The sequence below is a fragment of the Pelophylax lessonae genome (genome assembly GCF_965119305.1).
Source record: "Pelophylax lessonae genome assembly, chromosome: 6".
Taxonomy (NCBI): domain Eukaryota; kingdom Metazoa; phylum Chordata; class Amphibia; order Anura; family Ranidae; genus Pelophylax; species Pelophylax lessonae.
The window spans coordinates 190,509,223-190,527,841 of record NC_138773.1 but is presented as its reverse complement, the minus strand read 5'-3'; the positions used below and the strand labels follow the sequence as shown (position 1 = coordinate 190,527,841).

At 45.0% G+C, this 18,619-nt stretch overlaps 1 protein-coding gene across 2 annotated transcripts in view; it reads left to right on the top strand.

Annotated features, from left to right (window-relative positions):
* The window catches only part of FAM117B (family with sequence similarity 117 member B), a 113,348-nt gene that overhangs the window by 83,439 nt on the left and 11,290 nt on the right, over positions 1–18,619 (top strand). For both annotated transcript variants that reach the window (XM_082261312.1, XM_082261311.1), the window contains one exon: positions 14,443–14,647. In XM_082261312.1, the coding sequence (XP_082117438.1) occupies positions 14,443–14,647 (205 nt within the window). The remainder of the gene's footprint in view (positions 1–14,442; positions 14,648–18,619) is intronic.

The following is an 18,619-nucleotide window of genomic DNA, read 5'->3' as shown; positions in this document are numbered from 1 at the left end:
TCAAATGGCATGCAAGATAATATTTAAATACTGCCTAATTTATGCTTTTCCTACTACAGCTTCTGCCGAGACGTCAGCGCAGAATTGAGGCAGAAGGGGTTCCAGTAATTCTGGTGGCCCAAGACTGGCCTCGATGGGCTTGGTACGTGGGCCTGGTAAGACTGGTAGCCGATGCCCCTTGACGGCTATCTTAGAGAAGATCATTTGTCTTAAGGGTCAATCTTCCATCCTGCTTTAGGGTCACTGGCTTTAACGGCTGGCTATTGACAGCCAGGTACTGAAGGATAAGGATTTGTCAGATTCTGTGATTCCTATTCTATTAAAAGCCTTGAAATCTACCTCGGAAGATTTGCCATCGAGTTTGAAAGGCATACATTACTTGGTGTGAGTCTTGGGGGGGGTTCTCTCTCTGTTCCTTTTCGGTATCACGCCTGCTGGAGTTTCAACAAAGAGGTGTAGATAAACATTTGTCTCTGGGCGCCATTAAGGGCCAGATTTAAGCATTGGCAGTTTTCTTCCAACGGCCATTGGCCACAAATTCCTTTGTTCACACCTTCGTGCAGGAGGTTCTCCACTTGGTTCTTCCGGTACGGTTCCTGGTGCCCCCGTGGGATCTTAATCTGGTACTGTCTGTTCTTCAAAAACTGCCCTTTGGAAATATTCATGAAATTCATCTGCTTACCTTGCAGAAAGTGGCTTTCTTGATAGCTATTCTGCACGCAGGGTGTCTGAGCTGGCTGCGTTGTCCTGTCGGTCGCCTTACCTGGTAGTTCACATGGACAAAGTGGTGCTACATCCCTGTCAGTTGTTCCTTCCTAAGGTTGTTTCGGGGTTCCACTTAATTGAAGACATTGTTTGCCTTTGTTTGTGTCCTAAGCCAAAACATCCAAAAGAAATTGCTTTACATTCCCTGGATGTGGTTCGGGCCATCAAGGTGTACTTGGCGTTGATTCGCAAATCGGATTCCTTGTTTAACCATACGGATGGTTCTTGTAAGGGGCAGGCTGCATCTGCTGCAACCATTCCATTTCCAGATGGATCACACAGACTGTGCAGACCTATTCAACTAGGGGCCAGGTTCCTCCTTTCCCTGTTAAGGTGCATTCTACAAGGGCGCTTAGTGCCTCCTGGGCCTTCTATCATCAGGTGTCAGTGGTCCATGTTTGCAAAGCGGCCACCTGGTCATCTGTACACACATTCACCAAGTTTTACAAGGTAAATGTTGTGCATCTGCAGAGGCTGTTTGGCCGCAAAGTTTTGCAGGCCCCTGTGGTAGAAACTTCTGTTGCCTGAGGGTGTAATTTTCTGTTATCTGAGCTACAGTTGTTCCTGGTTGAGCTCCTGGTTTTCCTAGTTGGCGAAGTTTAGCTTTTTTTTTTTTTTTTTTTTTTGGGAAATATATTTATTCAAAAAAAGGGGGGGAGGAATTTCTGCGCTAAAAAAGATACAAAAATAATGTGGAAATACGAACTACCAAGCTACTAACACTAGACCAACAGACAGTGATCCAAAAAAACATAAAATAAAAAAGTAGTGTAGCGCTAAAACATATCACATGTGAATGCAATAAACAAAATAGTAAATATCGTATGCAAAGAAATCTATATATCAAAAGAATGAATATAATAATATAATAAGTGATGAAAGTCCAAGAAGTGCACAAAAAGTCCCAATCAAATAAATGTGAATTCTCATCCAAGAAGGAGGCTTGTTTGAAAAAGCACCTCTTGTGACAGCTTACCAGAACGGTATGGCCAATTAAATTAATGAAATGGCCTCACAAGCACATAGGTAAAAAGATGGGCTCCAGAGTCACCAGAAACAGCACCTGGGAGGTCCGGTCTCCACGGTATGTCCAAATGGCCAGACAGATGCGGATAATAATCCAGATACAGACAAGCACATTAAAGAAGTAAAAGCTTGAGATCCAATTGCGGCGTCCCGCGTCTTCACTACAGATGGAGAAGCTAAAGTAGGCACGGAAGGGGGCGTGTAGATGTTGCGTCTGGTCACCGCCGACGCGCTTCGTCTTCAATAGACGTCTGGGCGTCACGCTTTTACTTCTTTGATGTGCTTGTCTGTATCTGGATTATCTGCATCTGTCTGGCCATTTGGACATACCGTGGAGACCGGACCTCCCAGGTGCTGTTTCTGTTGACTCTGGAGCCCATCTTTTTACCTATATGCTTGTGAGGCCATTTCATTAATTTGATTGGCCATACCATTCTAGAAAGCTGCCTCCTATACTACTACACAGTGGTGTCCCCTACCTACACTTCCCTGTGGTTGTCACAAGAGGAGCTTTTTCAAACAAGTCTCCTTCCTGGATGAGAATTCACATTTATTTGATTGGGACTTTATGTGCACTTTTGGATCTTTCTTGGACTTTCATCACTTATATTCTATTCATTCTTTTGATCTATAGATTTCTTTGCATACGATATTTACTATTGTTTATTGCATTCACATGTGATATCATGTTTTAGCGCTACACTACTTTTTTATTTTATGAAATATATTGCTGTGTTTTTTTTCCCACCCCTCGTGCTGACACTGCTTTGGGACATCCCATCAGTCAAAAAAGATATAAAGCTGTGTCCGTCAATGAACATCAGAGAAAAGGATTTTACGGTCAGAAAAAAAAAAAATTTTCCTTAAACATTATTTATGTGTATGTGTGTATTTGTATATATGTGTGTGTGTGTGTGTGTGTGTGTGTGTGTGTGTGTGTGTGTGTGTGTGTGTGTGTGTGTGTGTGTGTGTGCGTATATGTAATGTATGTGTTTTTTTTTTTTTTTCCATTTTGCAGAGACCATAGAGAATAAAATGGAGATCGTTGCAATACTTTGTCAAACGGTATTTGCGAAGCGGTCTTACAAACGCAATATTTTAGATATAAAAAGAAAAGAGAAGGCGCCTGGCCCTTTAAATAAAAGATTGTTGAACGTGCTGCCCTTTTAATTGTAATAAAACAATAAATAGGTATATATCATAGGTAAAAAGGCGCTGGTAATCTTAATATATCACGTGTTATAAAAATTAATAAGTGATTTAAAGTGTAATATATGTGATTAAAAATTGCTACAAATATATATATGATCTACTATGTGTGCAATTAGCAAAGAAAAGTGCATACCAGTGCAATTTCAATTCAGAAGTGTTTGTGCTTCTCAAAGTAAATTAATCCACAAAGGTGTGGATCAGTGAACCAATAAATAGATATATAAAGATTTCCATACAAAAATCACATAAGAATATATAAAAATATAAATATATAAATGTGCTCCAAGTAGTGTTTAAAAGTCCAGGCAATAGCATGCAATCAAAATTGTGCTTGGTGGATTCTTATTAATCCCTTCACAGTGCTCCAGGTGCTGGGATGTGACAACCGTCAATTAAGTGCTTGTGCTTCTCAAAGTAAATTAATCCACAAAGGTGTGGATCAGTGAACCAATAAATAAATATATAAAGAATTCCATACAAAAATCACATAAGGATATATAAAAAAATCACATAAGAATATATAAAAAAGTATAAATATATAAATGTGCTCCAAGTAGTGTTTAAAAGTCCAAGCAATAGCATGCAATCAAAATTGTGCTTGGTGAATTCTTATTAATCCATTCACAGTGCTCCAGGTGCTGGGATGTGACAACCGTGGCCTCTTACCAGCTAGCAGCAGGTCACAAGGACCCCCAACGCCTGTGCTCCCTTTATTGGGTGGATCAAACCTCTCCTCTTCTTGGGTCTCGTTGAGTGGAGCTAGTTTTTCTTTAATATTCTGTATTTTTGATTCTATAATACTGAGTTTGGTTTTCCTCCTTTTAGTTAGGAGTTCCATTAGTTGTTTCTCTTTATTATTGAAAAATTTGAACCATTCCTCCATAGAGGTTTTGTCCTCTATTCCATCATTGGGATTGACATCCCATCTAAGGCGTCTGGGGGTAATATCTTCCTCTATGTACCTATCAAAGGTAGTGATATCCCACCAGGTTCTTATTTGTCTCTCCAAATTATATTTTAGCTGTTTAAAATTTTGGGACATATTAACCTCATTAATTGATCTTTGTTGGAAGATCTCACTAGAGTTATAGGTTCTTTCTTTTAATAAGTTAAATACATCCATTTTCTCAGTTGCTTTAGAGCCGGCTGCCATTCAATAGATACAGAGTATCTAAAATAGCAATAAAAAGAAAAGAGAAGGCGCCTGGCCCTTTAAATAAAAGATTGTTGAACCTGCTGCCCTTTTAATTGTAATAAAACAATAAATAGGTATATATCAGGTAAAAAGGCGCTGGTAATCTTAATATATCACATGTTATAAAAATTAATAGGAGAGGTTTGATCCACCCAATAAAGGGATCACAGGCGTTGGGGGTCCTTGTGACCTGCTGCTAGCTGGTAAGAGGCCACGGTTGTCACATCCCAGCACCTGGAGCACTGTGAATGGATTAATAAGAATTCACCAAGCACAATTTTGATTGCATGCTATTGCTTGGACTTTTAAACACTACTTGGAGCACATTTATATATTTATACTTTTTTTATACATTCTTATGTGATTTTTTTATATATCCTTATGTGATTTTTGTATGGAATTCTTTATATATTTATTTATTGGTTCACTGATCCACACCTTTGTGGATTAATTTACTTTGAGAAGCACAAACACTTCTGAATTGAAATTGCACTGGTATGCACTTTTCTTTGCTAATTGGACCAATAGTAGATCATATATATATTTGTAGCAATTTTTAATCACATATATTACACTTTAAATCACTTATTAATTTTTATAACACGTGATATATTAAGATTACCAGCGCCTTTTTACCTATGATATATAGCAATATTTTAGAAACCGTTTTTGAATTAAAAAATAAGAAAACCGAAAAGTTAGCCCAATTTTTTGTCCAATGTGAAAGATATTGTTACGCCAAGTAGATTGATACCTAATATGTCATGCTTCAAATTTGCGCACGCTCGTGGAGTGGCAACAAGCTTTGGTGCTTAAAAAAATCTCCATAGGTGATGCTTTAAAAATTTCTACAGGTTACCAGTTTAGAGTTGCAGAGATCTAGCTTTAGCGATCGCGGCAATACCTCACTTGCAGTTTAAACGTTGTTTCCATATGTGGGCCCAACTTGCGTATGTGTTCGCTTTTGCGCGCAAGCTCGTGGCACTATAACTTTTTTTTTTTCCCCTTTTTATTTTTTCCTTTTTTTTAAAATTACATTTTACACTGTCCATTTTTAATCACTTTTATTCCTATTACAAGCAATGTTAACATCCCTTGTAGTAGAAATAAACAGGTCCTCTTTTAATGTGAGATCGGAGGTTAAAAAGACCTCAGATCTCACATTTACACTTAAAAGCAATACAAAAAAACATTTTTTTCTCTTACGTCCTCCGACAGTCGCCGCCTCTTCATATTCGTCACAATGGGTATTAGACTTTGCTCCTAAGGAGTAGCTAGGCAACAGAATATGTTAACATTAAAGCTTTTAACATATCCCACCCTCAAGGGGTGGTCCCCTCAGTCAATACCCTCCTACTTCCTGCAACCATATCTCAGTTTCAATGTCTAGCTTGTCAGGAGTAGCTGGTTCTCTCTGTGCTGGGGCTTTGTGCCCCAGCCTCTTTTTTCTTTTTTGATTTTTTGTTTGAGTTTTTTCTCTCTCTTTACCTAGCTGTTCTTTTTATCAGCATTAGTTAGTTCTTCTGACGAAGAGGATCGTGCGGGCTGGGTCTCGGGCTGATCCCCCTGGTCGCAGGTCGTGGATCAGTGGCTTCCCAGCCTGCCATCGAGCGTTCAGCCAGGTAACGCTCCTGGTACAGTGAACGACCCATCCCTGTGCGGTGCAGGGATGCTTGGTGAGGTGGCTACCTCACTGGACGCTGTGCGGTTTCTTAACCCCAATTCTGTGCGTCTTGTATGCGACTCTCCCTGCCTCATGTGCAGCGGCTTGTTCGCCTGTGCGGGTCCCCCACACCATTAAGAGGTAAGTGTATCTATGTGGGGACCTGTCTGTCGGGAGGGGTGTCAGTCTGGGACTGTGTAACCTGCCTCTGTTCTCACTGTCTGTCTCCCTATCACTCTGCTGCATGCTGCGGGCTGCAAAGGGGGGGGGGGGGGAGCTGTGTGACACTGTCTGTGTCAGCCTGGTCAGTGTGAGAAGCTGTGTGCTGTGGGGCATGTTTTGTGGCATGTTGGGGCACTATACAGCTATCGCTGCGGCTATCTGCCATATTTTTTTATGGGATGGTGTTTTTTGTGCATTACTGTACTATAGGAGCGGCGGTTACGGCGCCATTTTGCCTGTACTCGCTCCGGCCGCATGTTCTCCATGCTGGCGGCCATTTTCTTGTAGCCTCCCATAGGCTTTAATAGAGCGCCCTGGTTTCATCACTTCCTCTTCTCCTGGGTACACCGATCGAGGCAGCAGCAGCGGCAGGGGTCTCCTCAGGTTTTATCCTTCTGTTCTTGCTATCCATTGCCTGTGTTCAGTTTATTGTTCCCTGTGGGGGTCTCATTGTGCTTGTGTGTGGTGCGGTGGGCTGCGCTCGCCGCGCTTGTTAAAGGGGCAGTTAACCCTTTATTCTCCAGCATAGTCTATTGGGGCAATGGATTCTCAGGAGGGCAAATTTCCTGCCACCTTGGTGGAAAGCCAGGGGACCGCTGCTTCTCCCCCAGGGGGGGATCTGGCCACTATTGTGGCTGGCCTTGCTGCTCAGGTGCAGATGCTGGTGGCTGCTCATTCTAACAAAAGACCCAGAGTGTCTATTTCCTCTGATTCTGAGGGTGAAGGTGATGGGGCTGTTAGGGCGGGGATCTCCTTATCAGGGTCCCGCTCCTCCCTGGATCTCGTGGGGTCCAAGGTGGAGGCTGAGGTTGAGGGGGTTGATAATTCTCCCCCTGGCTCGCCTGAAGAGCTTGCAATCATGGATGAATTGATTGCTTCCATAAAACAAACGCTGCGTTTGCAGGATGAAGTGTGTCCCCCCGCTGCCCTGGCGGCTTATGGGACGCAGAGAAAACGCAGGACGCCGCAGGTTTTTCCCTGCAATGATGATTTTCAGCGCGCTGTTAAGGAACAATGGCGCAATTTACGCAAGCCTTTTGCTGTACCTAGTAGGTTCAAGCTGCGTTATCCCTTTTCGCCTTCCACTGATGAACGGTGGTGTGTGCCGCCCCCGGTGGATCACGCAATTGCGGTTTTGAACAAATCCACTGCGATTCCTGCAGAGGATTCCCCGGTGTTCCGTGATGCCACGGATAGAAGACTGGAGTCTCTTGCCCGTCATACTTATTCTGTTACGGGTTCGATGCTTAAGGCTCTGTTTGCCTCTCTTATGGGGGCCCAGGCTGTCGCAAGTTGAACGACTTTGGATATGGTGGATCAGATCCACCAGGGTGTCATGTATCTGTGTGATGCGGACTTGGACTTAGTCCCGTTGGCTGCCCGTGTACACAGCACGGCGGTGTTGTCTCGCCGCCTGGTTTGGTGTAAGTGTTGGTCGGTGGACCAATCTTCACGAAAGACCTTGGCTAATCTGCCTTATGATGGGTCTCGCCTTTTTGGGGAGTCCTTGGATGCGTTGATTAAGGGGATCACCGGAGGTAAGAGCACTCTCTTGCCCCATTTCCCCAAGGCTAAGGGGGCTTCTGGGAAGAAACATGCCAATTTTCGGCCTCCTCAGGGGTCCTTTCGTGCCTTTCGGTCGCACTACAAGGGCAAGCCGTTCAAGGGACAGGGCTCTCAAAAGAAGCCCTGGTCTGGCAAACAGAAGTCCGGCCAGTCCGGCTCCGCTGCCCATAACAGTGCGGCCTGAAGGGGCGCCCTCACCCAGTTTTGGAGTGGGGGGACGCTTGCTCGGTTTTCTTCAACCCTGGTTGGCCCGCGTGCGGGACCGGTGGGTTCAGGAGATCGTTCGATCTGGTTACAAGATCGAGTTTCTCTCTCGGCCGGAGAGCAGATTTTTTCCCTCAAATCTTCAACTGTCTCGAGCGTTTACGGGACCTGCACCTAGCGGTGCGAGACCTGAAGGCTCAGGGAGTGGTGGTTCCGGTGCCTCATCGGGACAGATTTCGGGGGTTTTATTCCAATCTGTTCACTGTGCCCAGGAAGGAGGGCAAGGCTCGTCCAATTCTGGACTTGAAGGCTCTAAACCGCTCTGTGCGGGTTCGCAAGTTCCGCATGGAATCCCTGCGGTCGGTGGTGGCTGCCCTGGTTCCGGGGGAATTCATGGCCTCCATCGATTTTGAAGGATGCATATCTTCACATCCTGATTTTCGAGGGTCACCAGAGGTACCTTCGGTTCGCCATTGCGGAGGATCATTACCAGTTCGTGGCGTTACCTTTTGGTCTCGCCTCGGCTCCGCGGGTTTTCACCAAGGTGCTTGCACCGGTTCTGGCATTGCTGAGGGCCCAGGGCATCTCTGTCCTGGGGTATCTGGACGACATCCTGGTTCGGTCTGCGACCAGCCAGGGTCTGGAAAAGGACCTGTCTGTCACGATGCAGACTCTGCAGGAGTTTGGTTGGACGATCAATTTTCCAAAGTCGACGCTGAGTCCGTCGGTCCGTCTTCCCTACCTGGGGATGATCCTGGACTCGGTCCAGGCGAAGGTCTTCCTGCCGGAAGACAAGCTCAGGACTCTTCAGGAGGAAGTCAGGTCCCTCAGGGACGTTCCGCACTCGTCGCTGCGGACGTGCATGCGATGTCTGGGTTTGATGGTCTCGGCTTTCGAGGCGATTCCCTTCGCCCAGTTTCACACGCGGGGTCTCCAATAGGAGATCCTGTCCAGGTGGGACGGGCGACCACAATCTCTGGATCTTCAAATCTCGTTGGGCCATCGTACCAGAAGGGACCTTCTGTGGTGGCTCCAGTCCCCGATGGTGTCGGGGGGGCAAGTCTTTTCGTCCTGTCTCATGGACGGTGATCACCACGGATGCCAGCTTGTCGGGCTGGGGTGGTGTTCTGGGCGTTCTGTCCGCCCAGGGAACCTGGTCGGACGGGGAGTCCTCCCTTCCGATCAACATTCTGGAGTTGCGTGCGATAAATCTCTGCCTTCAGCGTTGGACGGACCGGCTGCAGGGCTGTCCGGTTCGGGTGCAGACGGACAATGCCACGGCGGTGGCCTACATCAACCACCAGGGGGGCACCAGGAGTGCCCGAGCGGCCCGCGAGGTGGCCGACATTCTGTCTTGGGCCGAGACTCATGTCCCGGCGATAACGGCGGTTCACATTCCAGGGGTGGAGAACTGGCAGGCGGACTATCTGAGTCGCCAGACCCTGGATCAGGGGGAATGGTCTCTATACCCGGATGTCTTCCAGATGTTGTGCGCGAAGTGGGGTCTTCCAGATGTGGACCTGTTCGCGTCTCGTCTCAACAACAAGGTGAGAAGGTTCGTGGCAAGGACGCGCGACCCTCGGGCAGACGCGTCGGACGCGTTGGTGGCCCCGTGGCATCAGTACAAGCTGATGTATGCGTTTCCACCGATTCAGTTGCTGTCCAGGTTCCTTCGCAGGTTACACTCGGAACGCAGCACGGTGATTCTTGTGGCGCCGGATTGGTCTCGCCGATCCTGGTACGCAGACCTCGTAAATCTGGTGGTCGACGCCCCGTGGCGTGTACCTCTTCGAGACGATCTCCTGTCTCAAGGGCCGATATGCCATCCTGCTTTACAGTCGCTGGCTTTGACGGCCTGGCTGTTGAGATCGAGGTTCTGAAGGAAAGGGGTCTCTCCCCTGAGGTCGTTCATACCTTGATCAACGCGAGGAAGTCTTCCTCGGGGAAGGTTTACTACCGTACTTGGAAGGCCTATTTTGCCTGGTGTGAGTCAAGGGGGTTTTCGCCCCGCACGTACTCGGTTTCTCGAGTGTTGTCCTTCCTTCAGACGGGTGTCGATCAGCGTTTGGCACTGGCTACGATAAAGGGTCAGGTGTCTGCGCTGGCCGTTCTATTTCAACGTCCCGTGGCTTCCAACTCCTTGGTTGGCACCTTTGTTCAGGGTGTTCGGCATCTGGTTCCTCCTAGGAGGGAACCTCTGCCTCCTTGGGACTTGAATCTCGTTCTATCTGTATTGCAACGTGCTCCTTTTGAACAGATCAGGGAGATCCCGTTGTCTATGTTGTCCAAGAAGGTCGCCTTTTTGGTTGCGATCACTTCGGCTCGCAGAGTGTCGGAGCTGGAGGCTTTGTCCTGCAAGTCTCCGTATCTGGTTATTCATTTGGATAAGGTGGTCTTGCGACCTAATCCTTCTTTTTTTCCGAAGCGAGTTTCGGAAATTCCATCTCAATGAGGATATTGTCTTGCCTTCGCTGTGCGCGAAGCCTAAACATCCAAAAGAGGTGAGACTACATTCTTTGGATGTTGTTCGGGCGATTAAGGTTTACCTTAAATCGACTGAGTCTTTTCGAAAGACTGATTCTTTGTTTGTTCTTCCAGAGGGTCCTCGGAAGGGCATGGCGGCGTCGGCCTCTACCATCGCCAAATGGATCAGGCAGACCGTTGAACAGGCGTATGTCTTGCAGGGGAAAGTTCCCCCTATGCCTGTGTAGGCGCACTCTACTAGATCTCTGAGTACGTCTTGGGCCTGTCGTCATGGGGCTTCTGTGGCCCAGGTGTGTAAGGCGGCGACCTGGTCGACCGTACACACTTTCACAAAATTCTACAAGGTAGATGTTCAGGCATCGGCAGATGCTTCCTTTGGCCGCAAGGTTCTTAGTGCGGCTGTTCCCTAGGGTCCCCTATTGGGATCCCTGGCTGTTGGGATAAGTTTTTTTCTTTTTATCCCCTGGTTATTTGTTTTTCCTGGGTTGTAGCTCCTGTTGAGCACGTTTTTTTTCCTGTTGCCCAACTGGTTTCCTTCCTTTGGTAAGGTTCCTTTCTTTGATGCGGAGACTGCGTTGCCTTACGGTGCGGATGCGTTTCCCACCCCTCATGTTTGCACTGCTTTGGGACGTCCCCATTGTGACGAATATGAAGAGGCGGCGACTGTCGGAGGACGTAAGGGAAAACTGAATTTTTGTAAAATCTTACCTGTAAAATTCCTTTCTCTGAGTCCTCCGACAGTCGCCGCCCCCGCCCCTCTTTTGGGGTTTTGGTTATATACTCTACTGCTATTCCACTGAAACTGAGATATGGTTGCAGGAAGTAGGAGGGTATTGACTGAGGGGACCACCCCTTGAGGGTGGGATATGTTAAAAGCTTTAATGTTAACATATTCTGTTGCCTAGCTACTCCTTCGGAGCAAAGTCTAATACCCATTGTGACGAATATGAAGAGGCGGCGACTGTCGGAGGACTCAGAGAGGAATTTTACAGGTAAGATTTTACAAAAATTCCGTTTTTTTTTTTCTTATTCGAATAAAATAAAATTTGGATGGAAGTGAGGTTTGACGGTGCTTTGGTCCTCCAAAGGCATAGTCGAGTGGGGGCCATCTTGCCCTTACTCGACTTCCTGCCCTTCAGGCAATAGGATCGGATCATTTTCCCCATTACCGACAGCTCTGGTAAGCGGGGGAAAAGGACCAGAAAGCGGTGGGAGGGGGGTGGGCACCTCTCCCGCTGCTCATAAAAGTGATTCCGCGGCAAATCTGCAGCTGGGACCACTTTTATGTGAAAGAGGACCGCAGGACGTGTAAGAAAATACCATGGTTAGGGGAGCTATCTGCTGCCATAACCCCGGTATTTAAATCCAAGTAGCGATGTAAATACACAGTGGGCGGTCTGGAAGTGGTTAAACAAAGATTTTATACTTACCTGCTCTGTGTAATTGTTTTGCACAGAGCAGCCCAGATCCTCCTTTTCTGTGGTCCTCCATTAATTCTTTTGGCTCCTCTTACCTTCAGAGTGCCCCAATAGCAAGCTGCAAAGTATAGAGTGCCCCTATAGCAAGGTAAAAAAAAAACTTCTGCCTTTTTAGAACCACTCACTTCCTGCCCAGGACTACAGGTCCCATGAGGCAGTGTCCCTCACGCGTTTACATTCACAAGCTCTCAGGCACTTACTGGCATGTATGGATTGTGTACTGAGCTGTATGTGTGCTACACTGTATTTCCTGAAATCTAAACAAATGATGCATTCTGTATGCAGGCCAACTATTGGATTAGGAAAATGGTTGTTTTTGGCCCTAACGTGTGTGTTAGCTATAGATAGATGGAATATATATATATAATATAAAATATATGTGTGTGTATAGAGAGAGATATGTGTGTGTTTCTAGTTGTGCTCATAAGTTTACCCTTGCAGAATTTATGATTTCTTAAATTTTTCAGAGAATATGAATGATAAAACAAAAACTTTTCTTTCACTCATGGTTAGTGTTTGGCTGAAGCCATTTATTATCAATCAACTGTGTTTACTCTTTTTTAAAATCCTAATGACTCTGATCAAAAGTTCAGAAACCCCAGTTCTAAATACCGTGTATTGCCCCCTTTAACATCAATGACCACTTGAAGTCTTGTGGTATTTGTGGATGAGGCTCTTTATCTTCTCAGATGGTAAAGCTGCCCATTCTTCCTGACAAAAAGCCTCCAGTTCCTGTCTTGCATGATCTGCATGTTTTGAGATCTCCCCAGAGTGGCTCAATGTTATTGAGGTCAGAAGACTGAGATGGCCACTCCAGAACCTTCACTTTATTCTGCTGTAGCCAATGGCAGGTGGAATTGGCCTTGTGTTTAGGATCATTGTAATGTTGGAATGTCCAAGTACGTTCCATGCGCAGCTTCCGGGCTGATGAATGCAAATTTGCCTCCAGTATTTACAGATAACATACTTCATTTATCTTGTCCTCAATTCTGACCAAATTTCCTGTGCCTTTTTGTAGCTCACACATCCCCAATACATCAGCAATCCACCTGCGTGTTTCACAGTAGGAATGGTGTACCTTTCATCATAGGCCTTGTTGACTCCTCTCAAAATGTAGTGTTTATGGTTGTGGCCAAAAAGCTCAATTTTGGTCTCATCACTCCAAATGACTTTGTGCCAGAAGGTTTGAGGCTTGTCTCTGTGCTGTTTGGCATATTGAAGGCGGGATACTTTGTGGCATTTGCGAAGTAATGGCTTTCTTCTGGCAACTCGACCATGCAGCCCATCTTTCTTCAGGTGCCTCCTTATTGTGCATCTTGAAACAGCCCCGCCACATGTTCAGAGAGTCCTGTATTTCATCTGAAGTTATTTGTGGGTTTTTCTTTGCATCCCAAAATATTTTCCTGGCAGTTGTGGCTGAAATTTTAGTTGATCTACCTCACCATGGTTTGGTTTCAACAGAGCCCCTCATTTTCCACTTCTTGATTGGCGTTTGAACACTGCTGATTGGCATTCTCAATTCCTTGGATATCTTTATATCCCTTTCCTGTTTTCTTCAGTTAAACTACCTCCTCCCGCAGATCCTTTGACAATTATTTCTCTTTCCCCATGACTCAGAATCCAGAAACGTCATTGCAGCACTGGATGAAAGATGCAAGGGTTTGTCAGGAGTCCAGAAACTCACTGACCTTTTATATACACACACACACAGTAATTACAAGCAAACAGATAACAGGTGAGGATGGTTACCTTTATTAGCCATTCAAACCCCTTTGTATCAACTTGTGTGGATGTTATCAGGCCAAAATCACCAGGGTATGTAAACGGTTTATGTAAACTGTTGATCAGGGTCATTTGGGTAGTTTCTGTTAGGATTTAAAAAGAGTAAATATACTTGACGGATAATAAATGGCTTCAGCCAAATACTAACCATGAGTGAAAGAAAAGATTTTATCATTCATATTCTCTGAAAAATGGCCAAGAAATCATAAATTCTGCCAGGTCATGTAAACCTTTGAGCACATCTGTCTGTGTGTGTGTATGTATATATATATATGTGTGTATATAATATATGTATGTGTATATCTCTGTACTGTAAGTGTTCATTTGGCATATTCGTTTGATTATAGATAGCGCAGCACTTGGTTTTAGATGTGACTATTTAACATACTTGTGAATCAAAGCTGGGAGTGGCTCAGGTGTACTTTAAAGGGAGCCTATACCAAGAAATACCCGGCTGACATTGATGACTACCTTCTAAAAATACTAGTTGCCTGGACATTGATGGCAATAGTACTTGAGTCACTGACTTTGAATAAATATGCAACATGTGACAAAGCTCTTGATCTGCATGCTTATTCAAGTTTTTTGACTCTAAAGAAGCCAGACGTTTTTTTTTTTTGTAAAATGGTGGCAGCCTATGTATTTTCCTCAGCACAGGTTTTCTTTAAAAATGTTAATGGTGTTCTTTCTTTAAGCTCTGGGGAAATACTGTACATCAGATTTGACCCTTGGTTTTTTGGTGAATAGGTCCAGTGTTCAGTGTAATTTTAGAATATGAAGGTGGTGAAGAAGAAATATCTGCATAATTGTTTTTTGTTCTGTATGTTTGTTTGTTTCTTTTATAGCCTCAGGATATCCCGGATGGACACCGTGCTCCGCCACCTCTTGCCCTTCGGAGTGTAGATACACAAACACCTGGAAATGACCGCAGTAACAACAGCAGCCGTGCGCAATCCATATCTCCAGCTTCGTTCATTACTATATTGAATGATTGTAATGAGGAAAGCCCATGTTCGACTGATGACACACTGGCAGATCCCAGAGACAAAGGTATAATGGATTTCTACTTATCCTTATGTTCTTCATACAAGTTACAATCTAATACACTCTTGGTACAATTGGTTTTAGATTTACCAAAACTATGTAATAGGAGGAGCTAACTAAACCAATCAATTTGTGTCCAGTGAAGCAAACCATTACACTACATCTGTACTGCTCTAGATCAAGAAGACTGTACATTCAGATTGTAAGCCTGTATGCAGAGCCTGAGCAGAGAGTTCCTGGTGGTTTTGAAGTGGGGTGTGTTTTTTATTTTTGGCATTTTACAGGTGTTTTTGCACAAGTATCAAGATTCAGATGTTTGTTGTCTGGGCAAAGGGAGAGGAGAGCAGTTCTAGAGGGGGGGGGGGAAGGAGTCCCTCGGGGTCAGAATTGTTTAGTGTGTATCCAACTTAAGGCTTCGGCTGAAATGTATTAAAGGTCAGCTGGGTTTGTTGAATGTCCCAGATCATTTTTATATCTGTCTGTAGTTAGGCGTTAAGGCCACATTCACATTGGGCGTACTACAAGGTAAGCTTGTGCAAGGGCCATGTTTGTTAGAAGTTAGAACTTGGATGCACAGGTGTTCTGTGCATACCCGTGCAGGCAGTCCTATTAATGTAATTTGTTATACAGAAGCCACATGGACACATCCACTTCTCCTAATTTGTCAATTTAATGATCGTCTCCTCCTGAATGGGAAATGTTTCTTCAATCAGCACTGTAGCACTGATCAGGATACTAAATTTTGTGGATGGAGGAATCTGTTATTTTTGTTTAGCCAGCTGGAAAATAAAAGGAGGGGGGAGAGAGAGACCCATCTATGGCCATTGTTAGTACTGAGGGATTGGTACTGAACGTTGCCTCTCTTGTACGGACTGTTACAGCAACCTCAATTTTATTACCCATGCTTACATTTAGCTCCTGCTGCAAAAATATCCTCTTTCGGCCATGTCCTATAATTCTGCCATTAGTGACCCAAACAAGTGTAGCTGACGCTATCTTGACTGTGCATCACTTGCACTGGCTAAGTGACCAACAATATCTCACTGATTCAGCCACCAAGGGAGCAATACCATAGGATAAAAAAGTGGCCTGTTGGGGGTCAACTCAGCTAGCCTAACCACTTCTGGACCGGAAGATTTTAACCCCCCCCCAAATGACCATGCCATTTTTTGCGATACGGCTCTGCGTTACTTTACCTGACAATTGATCAGTCGTGCGACACTGTACCCAAATAAAATTGATGCACCTTCCCCCCTCCCCCACAAATGGCTTTATTTTGGTGGTCTTTGATCACCTCTGTGATTTTTATTTTTTGCGCTTTAAACAAAAAAAAAAAACAATAATTCTGAAAAAATAACTATTTTTTACTTTCTGCTACATAACATTCCCAATAAAAGAAATGTAAAAATCGAATTTCTTTATCGTACATCACAGGACACAGACCTGGTAATAATGACTATCTGGGTTATATGCTACCTTTAGGTGATTGGACACTGGCAACCAATAGACAGGAAGTTCCTCCCATATAACTCCTCCCATACAGGAAGAACCTGTTTTTTTCACCAGTGTCTTGAAGGTGGTGGTGGTCATGGCTGTTCAAGATCTTCAATCCTAAAAATGTTGTCCCAGTTTAGGGGTGTTATGATCCCATACACTCGAATGGCTAAGCGCTAAAAGGATGGTACCCGAGCCTTGGCTAACAAGACCCGAGGATTTGCCTGTAATGTGACCCATCTTGGCGCTGGACCTTGATAAATGGAACCCTGGTTATTTATCCCAAGGAGTTTGCCAGCAGTGTGCTCTACAGGTCCAAGGGTGTGGACCCCATTAAAAAGGGGGACCCGGTCCTTTGGCGGGACTGGCGAGTTTTTCCCTCTTTTTTAGAAAGAGATTGGTCGGCCGGTCGTTCTGGTCTTTCTCCCAGTGGCCACTGGGGGCAGTGTACTGTTCATGCCCGGTGTACTTCTCAGGAGTATTGGACTGCAGTGTCTCCTCCAGCCACTAGAGGGCACAGGTTCGCTCAGTATGGCCTACTCCTGTATAGATAGGAAATACAAGGGCGGCCATTTTTGATGGACCATGTGGGCTGAAGCATCAGCAAGGCCTCTGAGACATAACTTCAGCCCATGGCTACATTTCTGTGGGAGAACTAGGTGACTAGTCAAGGCATAAAGGTATACTTGTATACTTACTGCTTAATCTGGGGGGCTTGTACAACTGTTGATACACCCCTGTACGGGTATCATTGTACTTTAAGGAGTTGTCTCCAGAGTAGCGTGCATTTGGTCTGTGAAAACTTATTTTTAGGCTGTTTTTAAGCAGCATTAAGGCTGTATTGGAGCCTATATGCTTGGCATATCCTGTAAAATCAGTTGGGGCCAAGTGGAGTTGAGCTGGTGCAGCATAGTAAACATATTCATGCCTGCTTACTTGCATTGGGGCATTTTTGCTTAGGGGCGTGTTTGCATGGGCACATGCTTACTTACATGCATAAACTCATATTGCATTAATGCATGGACACGTGTTTTCATGTTTGCGTAAGCGTGTATTTGCATAGACGCATGTTTCATAAACGCATACTTGCTAATTGCGTGGGTACGCATGTTTGCATAAAATGCATGCTTCCATAAACGCTTATTGCATAAAACACATATGCTTTTTTGTCTTGAACTGCATGCATATATACTTGCCTTGATCCTTAAGGATCCAACAGATAACAATTTGGAATCCTTATTTAAAGCTTCCCTTTGCCGTCACTGGCTCTGCTGTTCAACCAGCTATAGTGGCTAATAGGGGCTTGCCAATCCTTAAAGGGGGAATAGTTGTCTGCCTATTCAGGGGGAATATTCTTAAGATTTGGCGGAGTTTCCTCGTGCCTTGTGTTTTGCGGTAGATGCCCTTAAGGATTCTATCTAACAGATTTCCAGAGTTGTTCTCTCTGTTAATATGCGCAGAGTACTATGGCTTAAGAATTGGTCAGCAGAATTACCTTGTAAGAAACTGACCGCTTTTCCTTTCCAAAGGGAACGTCTCTTTGGTGAGGATCTGGATAAATACATCCGGAAGATTTCAGGTTGAGAGCAAATTCTTTCAGATAAAAGAAGGCTTAAACATCCATCTTTTAAAGCTCACAGTGTTACGGTATCTCCTAAGGCATCAGCTTCTAAGCAGTTCGACGGTCTCAGCCGTTAGGGTTTAGAAGACCTCAAAATCAAGGTCCGAAGAAACCCTGGTTTCTTCAGGTTGGTCTTGTTCACAGTGGCATGGAGCTACATGATCGTTCCAAGAGTTTCCTCCTTCTCTATTTCTGGGTTCAAATGTCCCAGTCTGCCCAGTAAAAAGGAAGTCCTTGTTCCAGGCCCTGGAATATTTGTGGGTACAGGGCGTGATTGTGGAGGTTCCCACCAGGGAAAGGTTCACCAAAGCCAAATTCGCCATGCATGTATATTGACCCATTTTAGATCTCAAATCTCTGAACCAGTATCTGACCGTTCGGTCTTTTCGCACGGAATCTATCTGCTCTGTGGCTAGGAAGGAGATTTTCTAGCTGCCATAGATATTAGGGATGCATACCTCCATGTACCAATTGTCAGGCTCCCTCAGAAGTTTCTGTGTTTTGCAGTAGGGCAGTCCCATTTTCGGTTCGTGGCTCTGCTGTTTCGGTCTGGCCACAGCTCCCCGGGTGTTTAAGAAAATCTTGGCCCCGGTGTTGGCTCTAAGATCTCAGGGCATCTCAGTAATGGGTTACCTAGATGACCTGCTGATCAAGAATCGGTCAGGACCAGGTCGAAAATGGGATGTTTCCTGGACCGTCCAATTCTTAGAAGATCTGGGTTGGATTATGAACTTAGAAAAGTCAGCCTTGAGGCCTGTTCAGATTCTGGATACTACAATGGTGTACGCTAACAGATAGCAGTATACTGAGCGCATATAGATGTAATTAGGTGCCACATCCTAATTGAATTGGGAATAGGTTAT